At 37.2% G+C, this 25,867-nt stretch overlaps 1 protein-coding gene across 1 annotated transcript; it reads right to left on the bottom strand.

Annotated features, from left to right (window-relative positions):
• Positions 1-4,111: 4,111 nt before the first annotated feature.
• On the bottom strand, positions 4,112-24,425 carry LOC104592817 (DEK domain-containing chromatin-associated protein 1-like). The gene is made up of 11 exons (XM_010252319.3): positions 23,676-24,425; positions 23,523-23,556; positions 18,711-18,790; positions 18,487-18,546; positions 16,102-16,212; positions 15,934-16,014; positions 15,752-15,826; positions 11,199-11,733; positions 5,079-5,176; positions 4,950-4,980; positions 4,112-4,544 (listed from the first exon to the last, which is right to left on the bottom strand). The coding sequence occupies exons 1-11, from the start codon at positions 24,147-24,149 to the stop codon at positions 4,414-4,416; spliced, it is 1,710 nt and encodes a 569-aa protein (XP_010250621.1). The 5' UTR covers positions 24,150-24,425; the 3' UTR covers positions 4,112-4,413.
• Between the last annotated feature and the right edge of the window lie 1,442 nt (positions 24,426-25,867).

A 25,867-nucleotide genomic window follows, 5' to 3' on the forward strand; every position in this document is an offset into this window, starting at 1 on the left:
CTTGAGGACAGCATGAGGAGCTCCGCTCTTGAGGTAATAGGTCAGATTTCAGAACCCCTTGATGGTTGCATCCCTAATAAGGTAGATGTCATCGGGGTACCTGCTACACCTCTCCTCGAGCGGATGAGTCCGCTCTCGTGCCCCGAAAATCAAGATAGCGAGGTCCTGCGTAAGGCCGCAAGCACTCGAACCCTTCCGATCTGAGAAGCAAATTGGATCGACGCTTACGACTACGAGCTCATCAAACAGTCATTCCGAGCCAAAGGTGCATTCTACTCCTTTTGTCAATCTACTCTCAGCTCGAGAGTGGGAAGCAATTGATGAGGGCAGATTTGGCCCTCCAATGACATCGTGACACGTGGCATCTTAGAACAACTGGATGACACATAACACCACCTAAGCAATGACTTGGAGTCCCAGATCGCGGTTTCTCTTCGTCCTGACCTGGCGACTTGCCTTCACTACCAACCTTGCGACCTCGACCACAACTCAGGTTGACTAGAAGCATCTCATCCAGGACTAACCTGTAGCACCTCGTCACTAACTAAAGTGACCTCGACGCGAGGAGCAACCTCCCTCGGGGGCGAACCGGCCTAACTGAGGTCCAGGTGGCGACCTACGAGACGTGCTCACCGACAAATTCAGCATACATATCCTGACACTCTCACGTTTCTCGGAAATTGGCCCACATACCGAACGTTCCAGATGATGGTCAACGTGCATAACAGTTACCTCCGAGGATTTCGAACTAGTAAGGCACGACCTCCTGAAAATCTCGGATGCGGTGCGTGAAGCCTACGCCAAACAATGCCTATAAAGGCACCAACCCCAATGACACAGGGGACACACGATTAAGTACATTCTAGCTCTCATACTTTATGATTTGTAGCTCACAATCTACTACAAGACTACTAACTTAAGCATCGGAGCAACCTCGCCAGGTTAGCCACCCCGGGTCCTCTGACACTGTTTCCTTGCAGGACTCTTCGAAGAGCTATTGTTTCCTTGTAGGTCTCTTCGAAGAGTTACCCAGCTTGGCACCCGAGCAGCCTCCTAATTCAATCCAGTCAGTTCAGCATCTAAGCATTCATCCAGTAGAAATACTCCAGCTCGACCTCTGAGTCATCAACCACAAGGAAGTAGTTAGAACAATAAAGTGCTGCCAAAAAACCCTTCATCACAAATAATGCTACAATCAACAATACCAAGAGTCTAGGATATGCAGATATCCTACAATAATTTCACAAATATTACACCAAACAATCTATTATATGGTTATCCTAAAGAAATATTAGACCCACAAAAATGTATAAGACCAAAGATCAAAGGGTTCATGGTGTAAATCAAAAAGCAACTATTTTAAGATTCATAAATCTAGAGGCAAGGGGCCACTGGACCAAGTAGACAAGGCTGATCAGTGAGGAAAACCAATGACAAGGTAACAGCAAGAAAGATATAGTGTTCATGAACCCTTTACCGGTGGTGCCTTACCAATTCATTGAGGATGTATCCTGCTCGCTGAAGAGCTGTAATGATGGTAAGAGACGACAGTTAGACATGGCCCAAGTTTGTCGATGAGATCCTTATTGGGATCTAACTATGAATTGCAACGGGGTAGGGTGGGGACGGGGAGCCTCTCTCCATCCCCGTCCCCGTTCCGCTAACGAGGACAAGGTTATCCCTATTCCCCGTGATTTTTTATAATGTTATCATTTTATTTTGTTTTTTATTTTATTTAAAAAAATAAAAACAAAATAATTAAAATTTACAATCCTACTCGAAAATATTCAAACATATTCAACCATATTTTTAAAAATATCAATATATAGATGTATGTGTACATATATACAAATCTAATGTATGCATACAAATATATATATACATATATATTAGTGGAGTCCCACGGGGGACATCCCCGCTAACGGGGATGAAAATTTCCCCATCCCCGTCCCCGTGGGGGGAAAATCATCCCCATCCCTTCCCCATTTGGGGCGGATCCCCACGGGGATCGGGGAAATGGGGAAAATTGACATCCCTAAATCTAGGTGCATTATAGGTGTTAGAGCAACCAGTGCTGAAAACGTTTCCTAGAGCATTGGTACCAAACAAAAGAAGTTGTTATTGCCCTACTTGGCAGCAACGATTCCAAACAAAAATAAAGGCACAATGCTCCAAGCCACACATCAGCAGCACCATTTTCTTAGAAAACGGTGTTGCGACTACAGCATCAATGCCAAACATATACTAAAAGTCACTACTATAATTTAAGTCAATTTTGGATAAATTTTTATTTTTGTAAAAAAATAAACATGGACTATTTACTCATTTAGTGTAAATTAAATTATTAACTAATAACTTAGGGAAACATATAATCTTAATTTAAAAAATACAAAACCAATTAGAATTTCTAAAATGCATATCATATCAAATGTAATAACTGAAATAATTGTTATGTTTTTATTACTTTGCTTCTCTAAATTATCAAAAAATATATATAAAAAACATTTTTATATAAGTTGTTCAATTAATTGATTTCATAGACCGATTTTGTAAGTCTTTCAAACCATAAAAAAATACGGGTACAACTTGAACGCGCTTCTCTTGACCTTTTGTCAAAATTTGAATGGACCCAACCCAAAGACCTAAGCCCAAAGAAGCATAATGAATTAATGAAATACCAAAAAAAGAGCAGCATAATAAAACGCTAACTCAGGGCACCCCTACATCAAAACCTCTCTCTCTCTCTTTCTCTCTCTCTCTCTCTCTCTCTCTCACACACAGACACACATTTTGGATTTCCCCAGTTTTTACCGGAGATTTCATATAAACACAAATACAAGCAAAAGTGAAACCAATAATTCTATAAGTAAACACCAATATAGCATTGCATCTCATATATTTAAATATACAAATCTATAATTCTATAATAAGTGAAACTGTGCTTCAAAAGTGAAACCAATAAACATAAATCATTCCATCTACACCATGTGCCAGTCAATGTAGAAATAGATACATCATACACATCAGAATGTATCACAAAGGTTCAAAGTATCGATGCACTCAATACTGAATTTTTATTTCAATTTCAAGCATCTAAAAGAGAAACAATTGATACTTCATTTTCAGCTCCATAATGATCAAATGGATATTATTAGGGGTTCTAACGTTTAAATGAATAGCAAACCCCTGAATTGATGGATCTTAGTACTCAGAGTTTCAGTAACTCTGAAAACCAATACATATACGATATTATTCGTATTGCCACTCAAAGCTTCAGTTCTGATTATCAATAGGCTCTGCATTTTGAGCCTCATCTGGTTCCAAACAAGCTAAAGACCACAGATCAAAATATCTTAGATGCATATCCCATTCAACGTTTTATAGAAGTTTCTCGTGATCAAGCTATAAGATGTATAAAATTGTTATTTCATTAGATATGAAAAGACCAAAACAACTAGAGCTACATTGTCACTATAAAACAATCTTAGCATTGTCCAAAAGGAAAACAAAATAAAATATCGGACTAAATTAAAGACATCTTTGGCATTTTATTTCGCGCACAGTGCCTTAGCTATATGAGGTCCTGGGTTGGGAGGAATGAACCGGGTACAGAAGTAAACTTTCGCATTTTATTTCGCGCACAGTGATCCAAACCGTGCTCTACAATGATCCAAACCAGACCCACACTGGCAGTCCAACTCCAACAAATAACAATAAACAGGTCATGCTAAAAGACTGCTGTGTTGGGTGTACTCAAAATAGTACATATAAACACCATATATGTGCTAAACAAATGCTCGGTGCTGCACTAGGCCAGACCCGGCGAACAGACGAAATCGGCTTCCATCAGGGCAAACCTATGCCCACACCGTTCTAACAGTCTTTCATACCTTGCATTGGGAATATCTCCCCATGAAATAAAGCATATAAATACGGAGACATTCTCAACGCATAGCAGTAAAGGCTGATCAAACCGGCTTTGCCCTGACTGAAGCCGTTCCCGAACAGACAGCCCCAAAGCCAGTGCAGCACTAAAACAAAAGACGGCATTCATCCGGATGCCTGCAAAACAGCATTTAATGTGCGAAACAAATGCTCATGCGCACCAGTATCAGTAATCATACAATAAATAGTCCATTCGATGCAGAAATACAAATCATTGCATACAAGGTATCAGAAGAAATAAATTCGCTTCTATAGTACATACAAGCCGAAGCAGCATTCAACTTAAAAATGCTCAAGAAACATGGTTCCACGGATGCTCAACAATAATTAATCACCTAGGAAAACTTGTACAGCTGTAAATGTGTATGAAACGCACCACGAAGTGAGATTTCTGGGCCAAATAGAACGATCTAGATTGCATTATCTCAAAATCCCTCTTACTCTACATCAACAGTAGTATATCTACTCTTATTCCGCATCGTTGTCAGCCTCCTCGGCATCTTCCTCATCTTCCTCATCTGTCATATTGTTTATTACTTCTTCGATTATACTTTTCACCTCCCCTTTTCTATGCATTAGATCCATTCCAAAATGAGTACCTATCACATTATAAGAAGAATAAAACATTACCAAGGTGTAGTCATAAGCAGGGCCTACTAGATCACATTATACCAAACTCTAAAGAACAACCCAGACCAACCCCGTGTTCAACTGGGCCCAGCCTTTGGCAAGTCCATTAAACCCGGTAAGCAATATCCAAGACCTGACAGGCCTAGATTAGTTTGCTCCAAAGAAGTCCCACACAGCACACACCCACCCACAAACACCATTTACACTGAATATCCTTACGATTTAGGTGGTTCAAGCATGAACATAAAACATAAAGTAGAAAGAAATACAGGACCAAACTCATGGCTCCGTTCGCAATTTGATGCCTAAATACTGCGAGAGAAGACAAGGCTAAAGAAAAAGCAAATCCCTTGTAATGTGCAAGGAAATCATACCTAACTGCCTGAGAATATCTGACAGAGTGGCCTGCATTACAATCAGTTGGCATATTGTGTGAACGATGGTGAAAGATAGGCCAAATGGAACTAATTGAAATAGAATTAAACAATGAAAAAATTACTCACAGTATTAAAATCCACTTCTTTGACGATATCAGTGACTGCAGCATGCATCTCTTCTCTGCTTGGTTCCACCTTGCCCTTCACCTTTGCTTTGCTCCTCTCTAACAATTCCAAAGGAAGAGATTAGAAAAGGAGTTACAGGTGAGAAATAAAAGCCAACACATCACTGACATATTGAAACACTTGAAGTTTTAGAATAAATGTGACATGGTTGATATTTTTAGCTTGCATAGTTTAGATTATACATGGTAGCTTGTAACCATGATGCTGCAGAGAAACAAAATTAGGTCTGGCATCCCACAGATAAGTTACAAGCTTAACAGTTAAGAAGCCTTCAAATATTTTGATCAGTACATGCAATGACAGAAGATAGGAAGAAGTTTGAAGGATGCAGTCATGACATCAATTGGTTGCATATTTACCAGCATTAGAGCTTTCCTCTGTCTATATAAATGAAAGGCCTTATATCAATTAGGTACCTTTCTGGATGCTTCACTCAATCAAGAGCGTATCAAAATGAAATGGCCAAAATTCCCAAAACGTTTTAAAAAATGCTCTTATTTGCAACAAACAAAAAAAGGATTGCTGATTGAAAACATACAGAAAGCATCAATGAAGTCCCAAAAACAATATATATTCCAAAGTACTAAGCAACATAAATACAAAAAAAAAAATACCAACTATAAATACCAATGAGAGTGGCAAAAAAAAGTATTCATGTAGCTAACCAAACCCAATTGGGTTGGGACAAGGCTTAGACAATGGTGATGATAATAAATACCAATACACCAATACATCAAAACTCATGAGTTGGATTTGCTGCTGAAGCATCACTATAGGCATGGGGGGTATATCTAGGGGCATTTTGGTACTCAAACTCGATGGCTGCATTTTAACCACAATCCCCCTAGAGATACTCATTTCACCAAGCACAGTACTTCCGCTGAAGCTTCAGCACAAGAACAGTACAACTAAACACAAATAAAAAGAATAATAGTGTCAACATCAAAAACAGCAAAAGGCCAAAAAAAAGTAGGCCCAACATACTGACCATCCTAATTAGAAGATCCCACCAGAAGTGGAAAGCCACTGGTCCAATCTAAATCTTATTGCTCAACATCTGAAGTAAATAATTGGATTATGGCAAACCACCACTACAGATCAACATTGCATGTGCATGTCCAGCATACCACTCAGAAAACCCAATCAATGGCCAGTCTGGCAATCAAAACAATATGCCACTTGGGCAGCCAAATCAATAGGTCTTAACCACTGTTAGCAGTCACCAACCCACGAGATGGTTTGAAAGATAAATCATTCATTAGGGAACACATCAAAAAAATAATGTATACATCAAATAGTCCATATCTTGCACAAACATAACATACACAAAGAAAAGAGCACATCTAAATTGATTTGCATTTGCACAGCCCATACACTCCATTTGGGGAGAGTGCAAATACGAATATGCACAGTTCATACACAAGCTCCACTTGTATTTGCACTGAACATATTTGTATTCGCAGTATTCCAAATGGAGCCTAGAGTACCTCACCAGAATCTTGGAGTGACATAATTAGGGGTGCATGTTGGGCTGGCTCAGAATGATTTGAGGCAAACACTAACCCAGCCCAAGCCATGGAACCTCCGACCTAACTCTAACCCAACCCAAAGTTTTTAGGCCAAGTTGGGAACAGGTTGACTTTGGATTTCATTTAGAATCAGCCTAGGGTATTAAACCATCCATAATGTGGCAAAATGCTATTAACTAATACACAAGAGAGAGAGAGAGAGAGAAGGTCTTGAAAATTAGATGTATGGTAAAGAAGATAGTACCGGTATAAAAATTTACAGCGGGGCAAAGCTAATGTTATAGCTAAGATTGCACCAATCATTAGCTATAACCATGCAGGCCAGACCTAACACCAATCATTAATTGTTAATTTGATGAAGAAACCATTATCATTAATGCATATATTGATGAATTGCTATTTTTTTATCAATAACACTTTCATTAACTCATCAAAAGAAGATTTACAATAGGAAGACAAACACGCTTATCTTCCAAGAGCAACAAAGAACCACAAGAAAAGAAAAAAAAGAAAGAAAACACGTTATATTTACAGCTTATCCCAAAAAAGTGAATCCCTTTCTGCCCCTTCTTTAACTAAACCGTCCACTAGGAAATTAGCCGATCTTTTAACCCAAAGTATCTTAACTTCCATCTCCTGCACCAGCCACTTGAATTTCCACCTCTCATTATTGTACTTCCATAAGCCATTGTGATCTTTAATCAGCCACCCTATCACCACCTCTAAATCCCCTTCAATTAAGAGTTTCATGATGTTCAACTCCTTAGCTTTCTGTACTCCTTCCATAACTGCAAAAATCTCAACTCTAAGGGAGTCACCCACTCCAATTGGGCCTGAGAACATAGCAGAAATGACCCCATTTTCATCCCTAAAAACACCCCCAATCCCCGATTGTCCTAGATTTCCCCTGCTACGCCCATCAAAGTTTAGTTTCACGAATCCACTAGGTGGAGGGGTCCAAGCCACACATATTACTTAGTCTGTGTGCAATTTGCAATTTCACCCCACTTCCTCAACATGTCATCCACATTGTAATCTGTGAAAAGCTCCAAAGATTTCAGCCACTGTACCGCCCTAATATGAATGATAGCCCTCAGATCTGCTGCTCCTCTCTGAGCTTCTGAGAATATCCTGGAGTTTCTTTCTTCCCAAAGTGTCCAACATACTACAGCCCTTAGTCCTCTCCACATTGTCCTTCCCCTTTTTATCCGCCACCTGAAAAAAGAAGGGGAAAAAAGGCCTTGCAAGTCTGATGGGGTATTCCAACTACATCCAAATAGGGACAAAGCTCATTCCCAAATTGACCTCTCAAATGGCAAGACACAAGAAGGTGAAAACCAATCTCCCCATCCTCTTTAAAAAGAACACACCACTGAGGTGACAAACAAGTATTGGGTCTCTTCTTTTGGAGTAGATCACCAGTGTTGATTCTTTTCAGATAGGCTTCCCAACAACAACTACCAACCCTAAGAGGTATTGCTATGCACCAAACATCATCAACAAAAAAATGAGGGAAGGTAGGACTAGTGGACTGACTTAAAACTTTGAAGAAAGAACCACAAGAAAAAATGTCGTTGGGAGAAGGTGTCCAAATTCTAGAATCCGCCCTAGTGGGGTCTAAGACAACGTTATCAAGAATTGCAATAAGGCTCAAAATATTGTCAAAGTCTGAGTCCCTCAAATCCCTTCTTAGACCCAAGTTCCACCCAATCCCAGAAGTGAAAGAGGACGGGGTGGTAAAAGACGAGATTGGCTCATTTTTCATATCAGAAAGAGAAAACAAAAGAGGAAACTGATCCTTTAGAGGGGCACTCCCCACCCAGGTTTGTTCCCAGATTTTATGGAGTTACCGGAATTCAAATCATACCTAATATTAGGGGAGAAAATTGGTAACAAGTCATGAATGGCTTTCCAAGGAAAATTGCTTGTGATCCTAGCTCTGATTCCAACGTCCCATCCATTATGCTCCAGCCCATGAATGCTTGCCACTATTCTAGCCCATAGCTTCTCCTTCTCCAAGGGGAATCTCCACAACCACTTTCCCAACAGAGTCGTATTCCTTCTCCTAATATTCCCAAGCCCCAAACCATCACATGTCTTACTCCTACAAACAATCTCCCAGCTAACTCTATGATCCCTCTTTTCCTCTCCCGGTTCCCACAGGAAATCTCCCATTAACTTCTCTAATCTATTAGCAACCTTCATTGGGATTTTAAACACCGACGGGAAAAAGATAGGTAAATTAACAAGCGTGGCCTTAATAAGAGTAATTCTCCCACCAAGAGAGAGGTACTTCTTTTTCCATGACACCAGTCTTTTTTCAAACCTTTCCACCACCGGGTTCCAAAAGCTCTCTCTCATAGGATTATCACCTAAAGACAACCCTAAGTAGTTCAAAGGCCACCCTGAGACTTCACACCCCAACACTTCAGCACTCTCCCTGATCTCTCCTACAACCAAATTCACCCCCACAACACAGTTTTTCCCAAGGTTAACCTTCAAGTTGGATATTTGCTCAAACAGTTGTATCACCGACTTCAAAGTCCTGATAAAGCTCACATTACCGTCTTCACAAAATAGAATCGTGTCGTCAGCAAACTGCAAGTGAGTAAAGAGGGTTTCCACCCTCCCAACCTTAGCAATCCCATGATAAGCTCACTCAGAAAAGCAAGTGTTTTAAAACATTGTTGTTGCACCCTTGGAACAAAGGACAAGCCAGTGTTTTAAAAAAGCAAGGCAGAAAAAAAAGCGCAAGAGACAATTTGTGCCCAAGGCACAAAGCGATGTGTGCACCTTTTTGAAGCAAGACGCAAAATTGGGAAAAATACCAGACATTTCCAAAAAATGCAAAAGGAAAAAAAAAGTGTTAAACATAATATTCATAAAAATATAAACTTAAATTTTCAAATAAATGTTTTAAAACATATTATCTAAAAATAAAACACATAAACATAACATGTAAAGCACATTCAAATAAAAATTTAAAAATAAAACATTCCGAACATGTCAAACCCACAATCTCTTTGTTTCCCCAATTGCATTACTTCAAATAGCTAATGTCATGTAAAACATCTTGCATTCTTGATCCTATGAGCCACTTTTGTACCAAGCCCCACGAGTCAAGCCCAAACAAATCCATGTTAGGGTCCTAAATTCTTAATCCATACACAAAAATAATGGATTTTATAATGTCAATTGTCTTTTAAGAAGATATTTTGCAAATGAATGAATCAACATTAGAAAACAGGGGGTTCTCAGACCATGCACCTGGGCTGAAGTACAAGGAGCACCATGTGCAAGCCTAGGCACAAACCTTTTGAAAGTGCTATGTCTAGGACCAAGGCGAGTCGCATACCTTAAAATGTACCTCACCTGAGAGCCAAGGCACATCTTTTAAATCACTGGGGCAAACTTCATATTTTTTAGAAAGATTATTATCAAGTGCAAAGAATCATGGTCATAAAAGTACATTAGACTCGGTTCTCCTCCCTAAGATATTCGAGCATAGAATGAGACTCCATGATAACAAATCACATTCTAAATGTGATAATATCTACTCTTGAAGCAAAGAAGCACCTTGAATCAGCAAATGCCATGAACAGAGACGCAGTTGACCAAAATATGATCATGAAGATAAAGAACCACACATACTTGGTGGACTCTTAACTTCCATGAATATATCCAAGACTTTCAGCACTATTGATCTTTATGTGTATCATCCTCCCATTCTAGCATCACAAGACTTAGGAACAAGTGTTCTTTAAAGTGGACTCATGTAAAGTCCAAAGCACTCCACATTGAGGAGCCATAGGACAAATACAAGGAAATAAGAAAAGGAAAACAGTCACATCCCTAAATGAGTCTTCTATTTATTTCTACTACTTTTATCAATTATAATTTTCGATCAACTGTTCTATTGAGTATATGGATTACTCTTGATTTAGTATCAGTGATTTGATGATTTCTGCAGTAAGAATCACTAGAGCAGAATGGAGTGTGTGATCACACACACACACACACACACACACAAAGCCCAACCCAGCAAGAATCCAGGCCAAGCTTTATATCTCAGTCCTGGGTTTCAGGCCAGGCCAAAGCCTATACCATAGGTCTTAAGTCCAGCCCAAACCATGATGACCCAGCAGATCTATTTACCTGTTCTCTGCATTTGTATTTTCTAAGCCCAATAGGGTAACATTTGGGTAAGTCATCAATGTTCATTTGGTTTCACCATGTACGTCGAAGAAAAGCCCACTTATAAGAGGTGATTCAGAGCGGAGAAGAAATAAGACACATATTGCATCTACCCATTTCCCATGTCACCCTCTTGTTTCAAAACATATGATACATTACCCAAGAAAATCTGGCAACAAGAATTATTTAATTACCAGACTTGCAAAAAAACAGGGAAAAAACTAAGGCTATTATTCATAGATATAGATATTTAATGTGAAAGATGTGGACAAGGGTTATAAACATGCAACCAATTAGGGGGTCATATATTCGTTTGCCATGCATGTATTACAAATACCTTGATCCTTGGTAAGAATTTTTCCTGCAGACTTGCCTCCTGGTTTTTTGCTTGTTTTGTCTTTACTGGACGTAGTTATATTCTTCTCACTTTTCTTTTCATACCCCAGTTGCTTTTTGCTTGACAACGCCTTAGATTTAGAAGGTGAGCTGGAAACTCTATCAGAAGCAGAAGCTTTTTCTACAGTAGACTTAGAGGGACTTTTTGCTGATTTTGAAGGGCTTTTAGCAAATTTTGCAGGTGTACCCTTTTTGACTGGTGCAGATGTATCCTTGCTCTTGGATTCTGTGTCCTTGGTTTTCTTCTTGGCAGACACCTTTTTGCTTTGTCTCTGCCCCTTTGGTTTGTCTTCCTCCCTTTCTGATTCACTTTCCCCTGAATCACTTGCATCATGATCACTTTCTTTTTGCACTTTGTCGCTATCATCACCTTCATCAGAATCAGCTTTTACGTCAGTAGATTCATCCTCATCTTCAACCTCCTCTTCAGCCTTGCGCTTTTGTTTTTTATCAACTCCAGTGCTTCGTATCCGCTTCTATTTGCAGAAAGAACAAACAGACAAACAAAATATTGTCACAATAGATAGAGATTACCACAAGGATTAAAACACTTTAACGATGTTGTCCGAACCTAACTACCAGACAAAATTAGCAATAAAACATTCAAAAAATCGCTTTCTTTTTCCAAATAAATATGTTTCTTAATGTTGAAGACCCACTGGCACATCTTGAAAACCCAAAATACTTCAATAGATAAGCAAGCATTAAAACATAATCCAAAAAGACAAGATTGTTGTGGACTTCAATCATAAAATTATATCAACTACCACTATAGTTGTTTGCAAAGATCAAAGTATCAACATCAAGTATCAAATCAAAAGGCTTATGCATATCCTGATATGTTTGGATACAATGGATATGGTGGAGAGAAATTGATACAAATAGATACATTGAGGAAACTATTGTAAATCTCACAAAAAGTCAAACAAATCACACCAACAATAAATCTATAGTTGAAAAACCCACAAATAAGGTATAAACAGAATACAAACTTTCATAGTTCACATGAAGAGATACATAACAATCAACAATACCAAGAGTCTAGATATATATACATAGGGTTCGACTATGATATAGAAAAGATATGATATCCAAAAAACAACTGACCAATAAACCAGAATCATAAATGTAATAGGGAACAAGGTGTTATTTACAAAAATTCATGGGTGGGTTTTGATTGGACAGAACTCCTTCCATACCATATCTTTTCTACATCAAAGATTTTCCCATATACATATCATACAATAATTTTACTGATCATACATCAAATAATGTTTGAGTTTCCAATGTAATAAAAGTTCACTACAAGGGCACATCAAATTGTTGTTAGATCAATGAATTTGATAGATCACTGATATATCCATCCCATAGTTCTTTCTTCTCATGAAAATAATTTAGAATACACATCATAAATATCTTTTAATTTTCAAAACTTTTATAAAATTTGAGGTAAAATCATTTTTGGCATAAATTATTGTTAAATAAATGAGTTTAAAACCAGTGTTTGATGGAAGGCGCGGCACATGCTCTGATGGAAGGCACAAATTAACAAAAAAATCAAAATAAATTGGGAAATATTAAAAATATTTTTAATTAAAATATGATTTAATTTTAAACTAAATGTTTTAAAATAGCCTATCAGCACAAATGTAAACACACAACATAGCATATAAAACATATTCAAAGTGAATAGTGCAAAAATAAAATAAAAAATAGCATACAAAACATATTCAATCATATCAAACTTTTAAATAATATTTTAACTAAGAGTAAAGACTAAAAAACTTGGACTGTTTCCAGGTTCTCGGTAAATAATATTTTAACTAAGAGTCTGGATGGAGTTAGAAATCTTCTAGAGTAAAAAGATTTAATGAGGATGGAGTGGAAACCTCCTGAAGGCAACAACATAAACCTGAATTTCGATGGGAGCTCCTTCCAAAATCCATGTTTGGCAGGAATAGGAAGTGTATTCAAAAACTCTGAAAGCAGGATTTTGGCATTATATTCAGTGGTAATTGGAATGGGTAACTCCTCCAAGGTGGAATTCAAGGCATTAATGAAAGGTCTTAGGTTGGCAAAACACTAGGGTTACAGACAGGTGGAGGTGGAGGATGACTCAAAACTAAGTATATCATGGGTAAACTGTAAAAGACATACCCCATGGACACTCAAACATTCTTTCGGGGAAGTGGAAAGCATGCAAGAGAACTAAACGCTGAATTCAAGTGGGTAAGAAGGAATGCAAATGGGTCTGCCGATTCCCTTGCTAAGTAGGGGGTTGCAAGCAAGGTTCAAAGTATCAATACATCTCTGTGTATCGGTACTAAAAACAGGCACTTTTATATTTCTTTTTAATTTTTTTTTAATTTGGTTATTATATAAGTTTTTATATATTTTTTTATTAAAAAAGAAAGGATTCCTGCCTGTAAACAGGTGTTTCAGAATCCAAAAGATATGATACAATACACCCGATACAGGGTGTATCGTATAAAATTTTGTTCCTTGGTTGGAAGGCAACAACTGTATTGGGATTTAATGCAATTTGGAGTTTGCTTTTTGGGAATGAAAGCCCTATCTTTTGATTTGTACTCATCTGTTCTATAAGTAAATATAATAAAATTACTTCTTATAATGATCAAAAAAACTTTTAATTTCTACATTTCTTTCTGAATTGCATTATCTAAAATAGTTACTGTAATGTTTCATATTTTATTGCTAATTTTACAACCACCATTCTAACAAGACCCTTGAGGCAAGCACAAACAAGTCAACTTTAGGCTCTTAAAAATCTTAATCCCAAAAGAAATGTTTTTGTGATCTTAAATATCCTTTAAAAAGCAATAAACCACAAAAAAAAATAAAAAGGTGCATACCAAGACTGAGGCGCAAGGCACACGAGAGGCACACCTAGGCACACCAAGCATGCACCTTTTGAAAGTGGTGCACCTGGGCCAAGGCAAGGCGCATAGCTTAAAATATACTTCCCCCATGCACCTAGGCACACCTGAGGCACAACTTTTAAAACATTGTTCAAAACATATGGAAAATAATCAATAACCTTTTTTTATAATTCTTGACCTATGCCGGCAATGATGGAGCTATAGTTGTGGAAATTAAAACTGTCACTATAACCTTTTAGTGGCAGTCATTAACACTACCATAGGTCCGTGACACTTGTATACCATATGACTGGTATCAGGTGTATTTGTCAATAGTTCAAACGTTGGTACCTTGCCAAAAACCTTTTGTTTATTCAACAAGTCAAACTCATAGAGACATCTTTTCCATATCTCATTTGAACAGAATGCTGGTGAACAGATTTTCTTAGTTAATTGCCTTCATGTATATAACTTTTATACCACCTTTTTTTATTTTAATAGAAAGTTCTCCTGCTGATAAAGGAGTGCTCTTTTCTCAGAACCGGATCAAATAAATCTGAAACCCAATCTGGCATCCAATCCAGTTATCTGAGATTCAAATTATCCGTTTACAGAAGTGGATCATATTCAAGTTTTAAAATTTGCACTCAATTAATATTCCAATCAAATGTGGATCTAATCACATCGGTAAACTCACCAAGACGAATATAAACAATATTTCAATGATGCAATGTTTGCATTGGTAAATCTAAACCCAAAACTCAACTAAGGCCAATCTAACCCTAATCCAATATGACCAATTCAGTGCATGTTTAACACTTAACCCAACTCATTGGCATCCTTATATGGACCTAATGTTTGCTGTTATTCCCTATACCTGCAATATCTTTTATTGATAAGTCCTAAACCAGCAATACCTTCCCTCAACAATCAAAGTGACCACCCAAGATCTACAGAGCCCATAAATTATAATGCTTCACTAATATAAAACATGAGTGCAAATCCAGAAATATTCGTTAAAAAATCAAAAACTGATGCGGTGAAAAATACTGCACAAATTAAAGAGACTTTAGCTGCATTTGGCATGCTTTTAGAAAATTAATTGTGATGAATTTTGTGATTCTAGAAACAATTTTAAGCTTGGATGTACAATAATATTTCAAAGTGTCTGACCTCTTTCTTGAGCTCAAAAGTCATTCTAATAACTGATTTTAAGAATCAATTTCAAGCTTCAAGTACTAATTCTATAGAGCACTATTTTAACTGAACATAGTCTAAGTTGCACAAAATACAAGCAAAAAAATAAAGTTTAATAAAACATAGAGAAACAAGACTTCATTCTCTCAGATGAAGGCTTTAGCAAATGCATCAAAATCCGGCACATTGAAATATTTAGTACATTACACCATGCTAAGCATAACAAAACTTTTAACATCTATAATCTCCTAAGGTAGGGCTGCTGATAGAACAGCAAGAATATGTTCTTGACAACAAAAGGAAAGAACACTCATGAATGAAGTCGTTATGCGTCTGCCAAACACAATGAAATATTTAGGTGCCATACAAGTAACATTCAATTTCAACCAAAGAAGGACATTATTCACATAACACAGACCTTGCTAGATCCTTCTCCAGATGCTTTTTTTGTACTTGATGGTGTCTTTCTCTTGCGTTTTTTACTTTTCTGCGCCTGAGATAAGTGACAAAGTTCTTCAAAAAAATCCAACCAAATCAATTAATGCATAAGTCAAACTCATCATCGCTACTAAAAGTCTAAACAACGTAGTAGTGTAAAACCTGTTCCTTGTCAGCAAGAGAGATTTCTGTTGTTGCATGGGGAGATTCCAAAAACTCCAATAATTTCACCGATAATTCTTCCTGAAAGTATACTTACATGCTATAAAATATCTATTAATGCTTATAAACTACAAAGACCACAAAGAGAGTTATAAAATAGTAACCAACCTTTCTTGTAGCAGCCCTGTTAACAGGAATATCAAGCACATCACAGAAATCCAACAACTTTTCCTTAACACATTTGTCAAGCTTTTCTTTTATCTTTGCCCTATGTTTTTCCTGCAAAAAAAGAGAACATTAATTAATGATTAAAAAAGATCACCATTTTGATTTGCAAAGCAACAAATAGCACCGCTTAATACTTACATTTCCTCTAGATCTAAATTAGTAATATAAAGAAAAAATGCAAACCTTATCTGCAAAACTAGGAAAGCACCCCATACCATTTTTTATCAGAAACGGTAACTTTCATTAGACATATTAAGAAAAGCACCCCATACCTAGCCAGAGCAAATTTAACCATGACCCACCAACTCATGAACCAAGTGGGTGGCAAGGATATCAGTAAGGTAGAACTACAGAACATCTTAAAGTAAATAGAAGAGATAAAAGAGTATAGAGATAGGAGGGGAAGTGTAGCAAGGGATGTTCTAATTACAGTGTTTTCAAGGTGTGAAAGGTGTACGCCTAGAGGCGCGCCCCCAGGCAAGGCACCCCCAAAATGACCTAAGGCATAGGCCAGAGGCACTGACACCTCTAAGGCATATGCCTAGGGGTGATCATGGGCTGGGCCAGGCCAAGCTTTGCCCTTTTTTTTTTGATGAATCAGGTCAAGCTTTGCCTTCATAACAACGGGCTTAGGCTAGGCCCTGGACCAGACCGGCCAACAATATGGACCAAAAAATATAAGCTCGGGCCCAACCCTACATGGGCCCATGCCGAGCCGGGCCAAGATTCCAGGCCTAATTATTGTATTTCAGTTCCAAAATTAAACAATTGTAGTTTTTTTCACTTATTGTTGTGGAGTCTATAGTAACCTATAAGAAACTTTAAACTTAACATCAAGATAAAAGCTTCGAACATAAAAAAAAAAAAAAATTAAATAATTATACCTTGCAATTTATAAGTTTCAATTGGTATTACTATGCTAAAAAATGATAATTTTAACAAACCAATTTTTCTATCAACAAAAAATCAACCTAGAACCTATAATATCTATCAAAAAAAACCATCCATTGTCATGTAATATCCACAAAACAACTTTAAACATCTCTATAAGAGGCTCCATCTTCCACTTACCTCCTACAAATAAAAAGTGAAATAAAAAATATATTAGCAAACTAAGAAAAATAGTTCAAACTAATGTAAATAAATAAGTAATAAAATATTGAAAATGGTTTCAATTTTACCCAAAACTTGCAACCACTCTAAACTTCAGATTTATCTTCATCAATGGAAGTCTTCATCACTAGAAGATTCATCTTTTGGTGAGAGCGAGATTAGGCACAACAATTGTTTTGTGAAATTGTTGAGAGAGAGAGAGAGAGAGCCGAGAATAATTAGGGTTTAGTAATTTCTATATTTCATTAAATACTAGATTAGAATTTGGTAAGACCTAAGACCGTAGGATTAAAATCTTTAATCTCCTACAAATCTCTATTAATCTCTGTTTAATATATCAAACATCAATCATCAAATATTTTTAAATAACGTATATACATAAAGATATATATTATTTATAAATATCCAGGCCAAGCCCAAGCCCGGCCCTAAATTTTGCAGGCCTATCGCGGGCCCGAGTCAGGCCTTACCAAAAACCTAGGCCCAAGACTGGATTTTCTAAGCCGGGCTTGGCCGGGCCGAGCTGAAAAGATCACCCCTACATATGCCCCAGGTGCAAGACGCATACGCCTCATACACTTTTTTCAAGAGACGTGCTAGAGGTGTACACCTCAGGCACACCCAATATAAAAAGACAAAATAAAGAAAAAATTAAAAAAAAAATGTATAGAAAGGAAAGTAAAACAAATTGAAGGAAAAGAAAGTGAAAGAAAGAAGAAAAAAAACAAAGAGAAAGAGAAAGAAAGAAAGAACATTACTAATTTAGATTTAGAAGGAAAGAGAGATGGCTTGAGAGAAGAAAAATGAGATGGCTTTTTAATATAAAAGAAAAGAACATCCATGAGATCCATTTAATATAGAGATGGTTTGAGAAAGAAAGAACATCCATGCAACCGCAAAAGGAAAATGATACAGGCACGAGGAAAGAGAGATGGCTTGAGAGAAGAACATTAAAATACCCTATTCTTAACTCACCAAAGCTAGAAAGTCCGCTTGTATTTCTCTAAAAACAATGTGGGTGTCTTAGGTGCTCTAAATCAAACTCAATCAGAGTCTGCTTGCATACAAGCACAACCAATAATGACGGGTAAGAGAAGGTTACCCAATTAATCCACCCCATTGCCAACCATATGCAAAATGGCACAATGTTCTCATATGAAAAACAAAAAATAAGATTCTTTAAGAGGAAATGGAAAAAAATAAATAAAGTACCTCACTCTCAGTCCACACAAAACCAGAAAACTGATTTATGTTTCTTTTCACATTATGTACCTGCAAAAAAGTATTGTGTTTACAATCTGCAGGATATTTAACAGCCAATATCAAAATTGAGTGACAATACTCCAACAATTAGGCAAGGTAACAACAAAAAATTAAGAACCATATAGATAAAGTTTGGAATCAATTTTAGGGAACCATCAAAAAGGATTGATCACCTTCGTCTTCTTTCCAAAAAGAATCGTGTGAAGCAATTGAAGGTTTTCATCGCCCTTTCTCTTTGACAATTTGAAAGCCACTGAAACAGCTCAGAACATTAAAAAAATTGCAAATAAGGAACAAGAGTTCAAACCAGGAACCAACAAGACTGGTAGGGATAACCTAAAACTTTATAAGAAGTAACATCTACAGAAATTTCCTCCAGATATACAACATTCCCACAAGACCAAGAGTTCAAACAAGGAATCAAAACAATGATGATATGATCACAAATACGCAGAGTAAAAACAAAGCCAAGTGAGTAACAACCATGAAGATGCACCAAGTTTTTTTTATCAATAACAACAACTTTCATTAAGAAAAAGATGATAGAAAATTACAAAACAAAGGGAGGGGTAAAAACTCAACCCTCACTAACATTAAAAAGATTAAGATGCACCAAGTTATTATCTTATTTAAGCTATGAATGGTAGTAATGGAAATCATAAACAGCCCATAAAGTAGTCAACATGAAATGATTGTAGTTAATTAGTAGTAAGTTTTGATTGTAGTTGTCATTTAGGATTTATATACCGTTGTTTTTAAGTAACTTAATTTAGAGGTCAGTCTAAGAGGCAGCGTTTTCGTTTTAAAAATACAAGGTTGTTTGGTCTTTTAAGTTCAATTGGGCAATACCCAGCTGTGTTAGCATATAAATAGTTGTAAACAACAGTATATTACAGGTCAAAAAAATGAAACTAGAGTGCTCGCTTCTGGAAGTTGACTTGTGTGAGGCAACTACACTTAGGAGTTCTTCTTAAATCGTACAAATGATTTCTAACCATAGGGCGACTGTCTAACTTATTTCCCATCCTTCAAATTTGAACCTATTGATGGATAGAGTTCTTCTAATTCTAAAAAAAATCTTAAAACCTGGCTTCTTTTCTCTCTAACTAGGATGCTTGGGCATAAATAGTTCAGGAACCTCAACTAAATCACCTTAAATCCATGTAAACCCTTTCAGCATGTAATTGTCTTTCCAAATTACTCTATTTCATCTTTATCAGGCCTTCATCTCCTCTAGCCCCCATTTCACTAATTAAACCCAACCTAGAATGGATTTGATCACTTTATTCATCAGTAAAACACCTATTGAATTTAAATCTTCCAGTCATAGGATCCCAATTGAAGCTTAGACTCTGACCACTAAAATATGCCAAGAAAATAGGCTTACAAGAAATAACCATGGGGATTAGTCTTATTTTGAACATAGATAGTTTCATTGCATACCATGGATAACTTGATTCTTCTATTATTCCAATCCCTAAGCTGCATATGATTCCTACCACTACTAACATACCTGAAGAGGCAGTTGGTAAAAAATTGATTTCAGCTGCTGATCCAAATAATATGGGGTCGTGAAATGGGTGCACTAAATACAGCCCAAACCTTCAACATTTTTTGCATCAAAAGGCCACCATCAGAGTCAAGCATGTGTACCCACACATATAAGCCTGAGATTTTACAACTACACCAAGAAATGGCCCCTACAACATGTACAATGTGATGCTGGAATAACATGACAAATGAATTCTCAAAAGTTGTTTTGTGCTTGTGTGACTATTGGTGAGTAATACCCAAAGGTCTAGAATGATTCTAGAAACCTTAGGAGAGATCCTACGATTTTCTTCTGCTTCTCTCTTGTCTTGAGTTCTAGTACAAGTTTGTTGAGTTCAACTACCATGTGCCAACTAGAGGTGCAACTTGGGCCAAGTTGGCTTGATCATGTTTTCTCATCTCGTTGGAAGTTGACTAAAGTTCATGTTTACTTTTCCTTAGACACGTATGCAAGTTTGTTCTTTCTCATCTTGATGAACCAAACTGTTGGACACATGTAAAATTCCAATTCCCACATAAATGTCCAATTAACACAGGCATTCACACTTCATCTAGAGAAAAACTTTTCTCTCTAAATTATCCCTATCAAACATTGGTATAAAGCAGGTTTCATTGAGCTATCACTGCGCTTTAAGTTCCTTTTCATCCTACTAAAGCAATTTTCAAAAATAACCTCTAAAAACTCTATTTTCCACCAGTTCCATATTCAAAAATTCTCATATTTTTGCACTGAATTTCCAAAAACCCCTCCAAATTTAATCCCCTTGTATGGCTCACCAAATAAAATGTTCTTCCCTAGAAATAGTTAGAAGGAATCACATTAATTTTCAACACAACTCATTGAATTTTTTGCATTCACCCTCTAGAAATCTCTCCATATTGCAAGAATGTCAACACTAAAGCAGCCTCCTAATCACATAATGCAATCATATAGCATTAGACAAACCCCCACCCACCTTCCTAGACCTGCTCCCAATCCCCCAAGGCCCAACTCTTCGACTTAAACCCATGAAATCAGGATTTACTTTTCAATTTCCCTTCACGTTTCCTACAGTTCAGACTTGGATCATGTAATTCCAGAATCATTTGCTCTGGTAAAACCAAACCAGCATCCAAAATTGCACAATTTATTTCAGCCAAGTGTATATTAGGTTCCTTGACACCACCCTTGAGTTGAGAACAGTTTCCAAAATCACAATCAGTGTTTTGAAAACGCAAGGTGCAAAAAAAAGCTCAAGGGCCAATTTGCACCTGAGGCACAAGGCACAAAGCGAGGCGCGCGCCTTTTTAGGAAAGGCGCAAAATTACAAAAAAAAAGCTAAAAAAACAAAAAAATAAGTCAGAAAATTCAAAAAAAATGTCTTTTTTTTAAATGAAAAAAAAATCAAAAAATACTAAACATAATGTTAATAAAAATATATAAACTTCAATTTTAAAATAAATGATTTAAAAAACCTATTATCTAAAATTAAAATACATAAACATAACATGTAGAGTGTATTCAAATAAAAATTTAAAAATCAAAGAAAACATATAAAGCATTTTCAAGCATGAAAAACCCACAATATCTTATTTGTCCTTAATTGCATTGCTTTAAGTAGGTAATGTGATGTAAAACATATTACATTCTTGATTCTATGAATCACCTTTGTACCACGCCCCTCGAGGCAAGCCCGAGCAAACCGGAGAGGAGAGAACCCCCTATCTGTTGATGTTGTCCATTCATTCATTGCAATAAAATATCCTCTTAAAAGGCAATGAAAGTTGTAAAATCATTATTTTTTTATGTGAGAAATAAGAATTTCAGACCCTAACATATACTTGTTCGGGCTTGCCTCGAGAGGCATGGTCGGGGGGTCCAGGGGCAGAGCCTCTAGCCCAGCCGTTAGACTCAAAAAAAAAAAGCAAAAATCGTAAAATTTTAAAAAGGTGCACGCCTGGATTGAGGCGCAAGGCGCATCAAGCGCGCGCCTTTTGAAAGGGGTGCGCCTAGGACCAGGGCGAGGCGCATATCCCAAAATGTGCCTCGCATGTGCGCCTAGGCACGCCTTCTTTTAAATCACTGATCACAATACAAAATCTTGGAGAGTTCATACGGACCCTTTCCCAAGATTAAATGCAAATTCGAAGTTCGTCAACATTAACAATGTATGCACTATCACTGAGGACTGTGTCTTTAAACAATCCCATAGAGAGGCCAGGTCTCTAGCTTCCAAAGGGGAAAAATCCACTTCACTGGATCTCAAGATCAATAAATATGATAGGTGATTCCTTGGTCAGAGAAGATGTAGGGAGAGTAATTTGTATTGTGGCATGCCATACCAACCTACATTATATTGTGTATGTTAGGGGCTATTACATGTACTTCAGATTTTTTATATTAACAAAGTCCTTTTCTAATGACATCAATCAACATATATGAAAGTTTTTTATAGTTCAATCATTTTATTTGACATTAGCATATATGGTTCTTGCTTTTAAATGCATTTTATTGAATTGGATAAATGTTATGGTTGCATTATATTGAATTTCTTCTCAGGTAGCAACCTAGGTATTTGTTCTTTTAGTCAATGTGGCTTCTTAAAGTCCTTGTATAGAACAAGGATAACCGTTATTTTCTTACACAAACTCAACTCAACTAAGCCTTGTCACAGCCACATTGGGTCAACTACATGAATCCTGTTTTTTCCATTGCACGAATTATTATACTAAACATTCATTTTTTTCAAAGTGACATATTGCACATTATAACTCATTGAAATATGAAGAAATATGAAGAAAAATAAGAAATTTAATTTCTATAAGAGAGCAAGCAAGAGAGAATGAGGGAAGGGAAAGGAAACAAGATAAGAAACAACTTGTAATGGTATACAACAGCAAAATATAATGAGCAAAATTGCATATCTACGAGGTCTTATCTATATAGAAGTGGAATAACAGGTATTGTTAAAATAACTTGAAAACACTAAGGCGTTGCATAACCAACATAAAACAGGGACAAGAATGAGGTGTAGGGAACTGCACTAAAAATAACAGAACGCAGCACCCCAACATATACAAGTACCATAGCTAGCATATTAGAGGCTTACTTATTAGGCAACCATGACAATAAAACAGTGGAATACATTAGGATAGTAGCTCTCATAAGATGGTTTCAGCATTTGTCATTGACATAACACCTCCCATATATGTATGCAATATATACACTTCTATTAACGATTGTGCTTGGCATGGGGAAAACGATACAATACAAACTTCCCCGGTCAAGTATGTCATGAATTAATTAATTACATCCACTTGCATCCTTTTTAGTAATTGGATTGCAACTCACGTCAGTAGCTGCAATGTGCTTTAGAGACGAACAAGAATCACCATTTAAGGAAATACTGGATAGACGAAGAACATAGGATGTTTTTATTGTCAATGATGTTTACCATTTGGAATGTCCTTGAGCGGGATACCACGACCCTGAAATACCATAAGATTCCAACTAAGCAAAAACTCAAATCCTGAATTAAAAAGCAAGAACCAGCTCAACAAGCTAAAAAGAAAATAATCCCTGCCCATTGCCCAACAGCCCATCCTACCTTAGAAATAGAAAACCCCTTAGTCGCCGAAACCTTCTCGGACGATGGCTCTGAGTAGCGCTCCACGGTTTTCCTCTCTCGTACGGGTCTCTCAACGGGTGTAACCGGTTCATCCGAGCTCAACTTCCTCTTTGCCTGCTTCTTCTGAGTCGAGTCCTCCCCGGATTTTTCTGATTCGTCGCCACCCTTCTTCAAACCGCGCTTGCGACTCACTTTGACTTTCTTGTTTCCTCCCTCGCTCTCCTTCAATTCTTTCTCTTCCTCCGCAGCTTCTACCTTTTCGGACTCTTTCTCTTCTGGAGTATCATCCTTAACCGCCATCTCTGAATCTCCTCTCTCATTGTCTTCCTCTCCGTCCTCTGCTTTCTCCTTGACTCCCTCTTCGTGTTCTTTGCTTTCCTCTTTGCCCTCTTCTTTCTCCTTGACAGGAGATCCATCGTCGGATTTCTTCTCTTCTAGGGTTTCAGAAGCCATTGCGGTGAACAGCCAGTAAGTGCGTTAAAGAGAAAATGAAGCCCTAAGTGTGAAGATGTGTAAAACCAAGAAACACCAGTAAACTTTGGAGCAGCTGATCTGAAAACTTCACATGGAATCTCGCCTGAGTAGATAACCGTCAGCTTGTAACAAGCCCGCGCTTGACTCCGTTGTAGAGTGTTTCGAGCTTCAAGAGTACCAGTTTTCGAGTGGGAAAAGGGGATACGAGATAGACTATGGGGGAGGAGTGTGACATAAATGGTCTGAGGTGGATTTGAAAGTGAGTTTGAATTCCATGTGGGTATTTAACAAGGGCGGGCTCAACAAGCCGGTTTGAAATTTCATGCCAAAAATATAGCGGGCTTTAGTACTCCTACGGTTTCATGTATCTCTGACTCTGTGGGCTTGCGGACCTACGGTCCCCGACTGACTCGTCCCCCGGTCCCCGGCTCCCCGCTAGGCCGCTATATTAAAAACCTTCCGTTCTGTTCTTTTTGGATGTATATTCAAGTTTCAAACTTCAATACAAAAAGTCCCAATGCATTATAGATAGCGGTTTTAGGCACATCTAAGAGGCACTGACTAATAATTAACCAGACGGTACGTTTTTGTCTTTAGAGTATAAAGGTACCTAATCTATTGATTCTTTGTCATTATATAATATAACTTGTTTTTTTGTATCCGGCGTCCCCAAACCGATCGGGTTGGTATACCGAGATGGGGACGGGAATGGAAAATAATTGAGGTATCTGATAAACTTCGTTACAAGGTTTTAAAAATCGATGGAACCACTCTGCCCTTCTATTTTTTGTCAACGGTTCAATCGACTGGTTCAATTGGTTCAATCCATCTAAAAATCTATCTATTACTCTGTTAGACACTTGGACCATTATAGACGAGACCGGATCTGTTCCTCACAGCTGGCGCCTCACATGCACATCCTATCATGCATTGGAAACATCTCCCGTACTTGTTAATTATTATTCACAAGAGATGTTCTCAATACATGGTGGATGTACCTATGAGGTGCCCATTTGTGAGGAATAGATCCTGTCTCATTATAGAATGAGAATCCCTTTGCCATGGATATGTTACATACATAAAACCATTTTGTTAAGGAATCAAAGGCAATGAACTAATGATCGAAAGTAAGACAATGTATTATGGAATTTGTTGGGTAATCAATGGAAGCTACAATACATAGCATTCTGAAAGCCAATAGAAATTTTGGGAGAAATTGAGGGAATCAAAAGTACTATCTCTAAAGTCCCATTTGCTTTTGGGTAAGTTAGTTACCCATGTAAGTGTTTCCTAAGAAAGACTTACCCAGCAAGTGCATTTCCCATGCTCTTTTATTTACCAGATAAATAAGGCAATGAGCATTTTAGATGTAAAAATTAATTATTGAAAAATGAAAATGGACATTTTTGTCCCATTCAAATGTTAGTGACTTCCCCCTAGGTGAAAAAGTTATTTACCCATCGAGTAAGTGTTACTTAGGAAAATAAACTTATGCTCATCCCCACATAAATCTGAAAAAAATAAAATAAAATAATATGGGTTTCTTGGTCAATGGGAGTCAAAATGTCTTTGACAACCTCCCCTCTCAAAATCCAAAAAAAAACAATGCCCCATTTAATAAATATTTGTTGCAAATCGAGTATCAATCATAGGTCACTTTGACACAAGTTTGTTGCCGCCAAAGCCTGTTGTTTTAC

Source organism: Nelumbo nucifera, chromosome 3 (genome assembly GCF_055504915.1).
Source record: "Nelumbo nucifera cultivar China Antique chromosome 3, China Antique-T2T, whole genome shotgun sequence".
In the NCBI taxonomy this organism is placed as follows: Eukaryota; Viridiplantae; Streptophyta; class Magnoliopsida; order Proteales; family Nelumbonaceae; genus Nelumbo; species Nelumbo nucifera.

Excerpts from the sequence above, each read along its gene's own strand:
- LOC104592817 (XM_010252319.3), bottom strand. The coding sequence starts at position 24,149 with ATGGCTTCTGAAACCCTAGAAGAGAAGAAATCCGACGATGGATCTCCT. Across the intron at positions 4,981-5,078 it reads AAGAAGTGGATTTTAATACT|GCCACTCTGTCAGATATTCT; the intron begins GTGAGTAATTTT and ends ATTGTAATGCAG. Across the intron at positions 4,545-4,949 it reads AGATATTCTCAGGCAGTTAG|GTACTCATTTTGGAATGGAT; the intron begins GTATGATTTCCT and ends ATAATGTGATAG.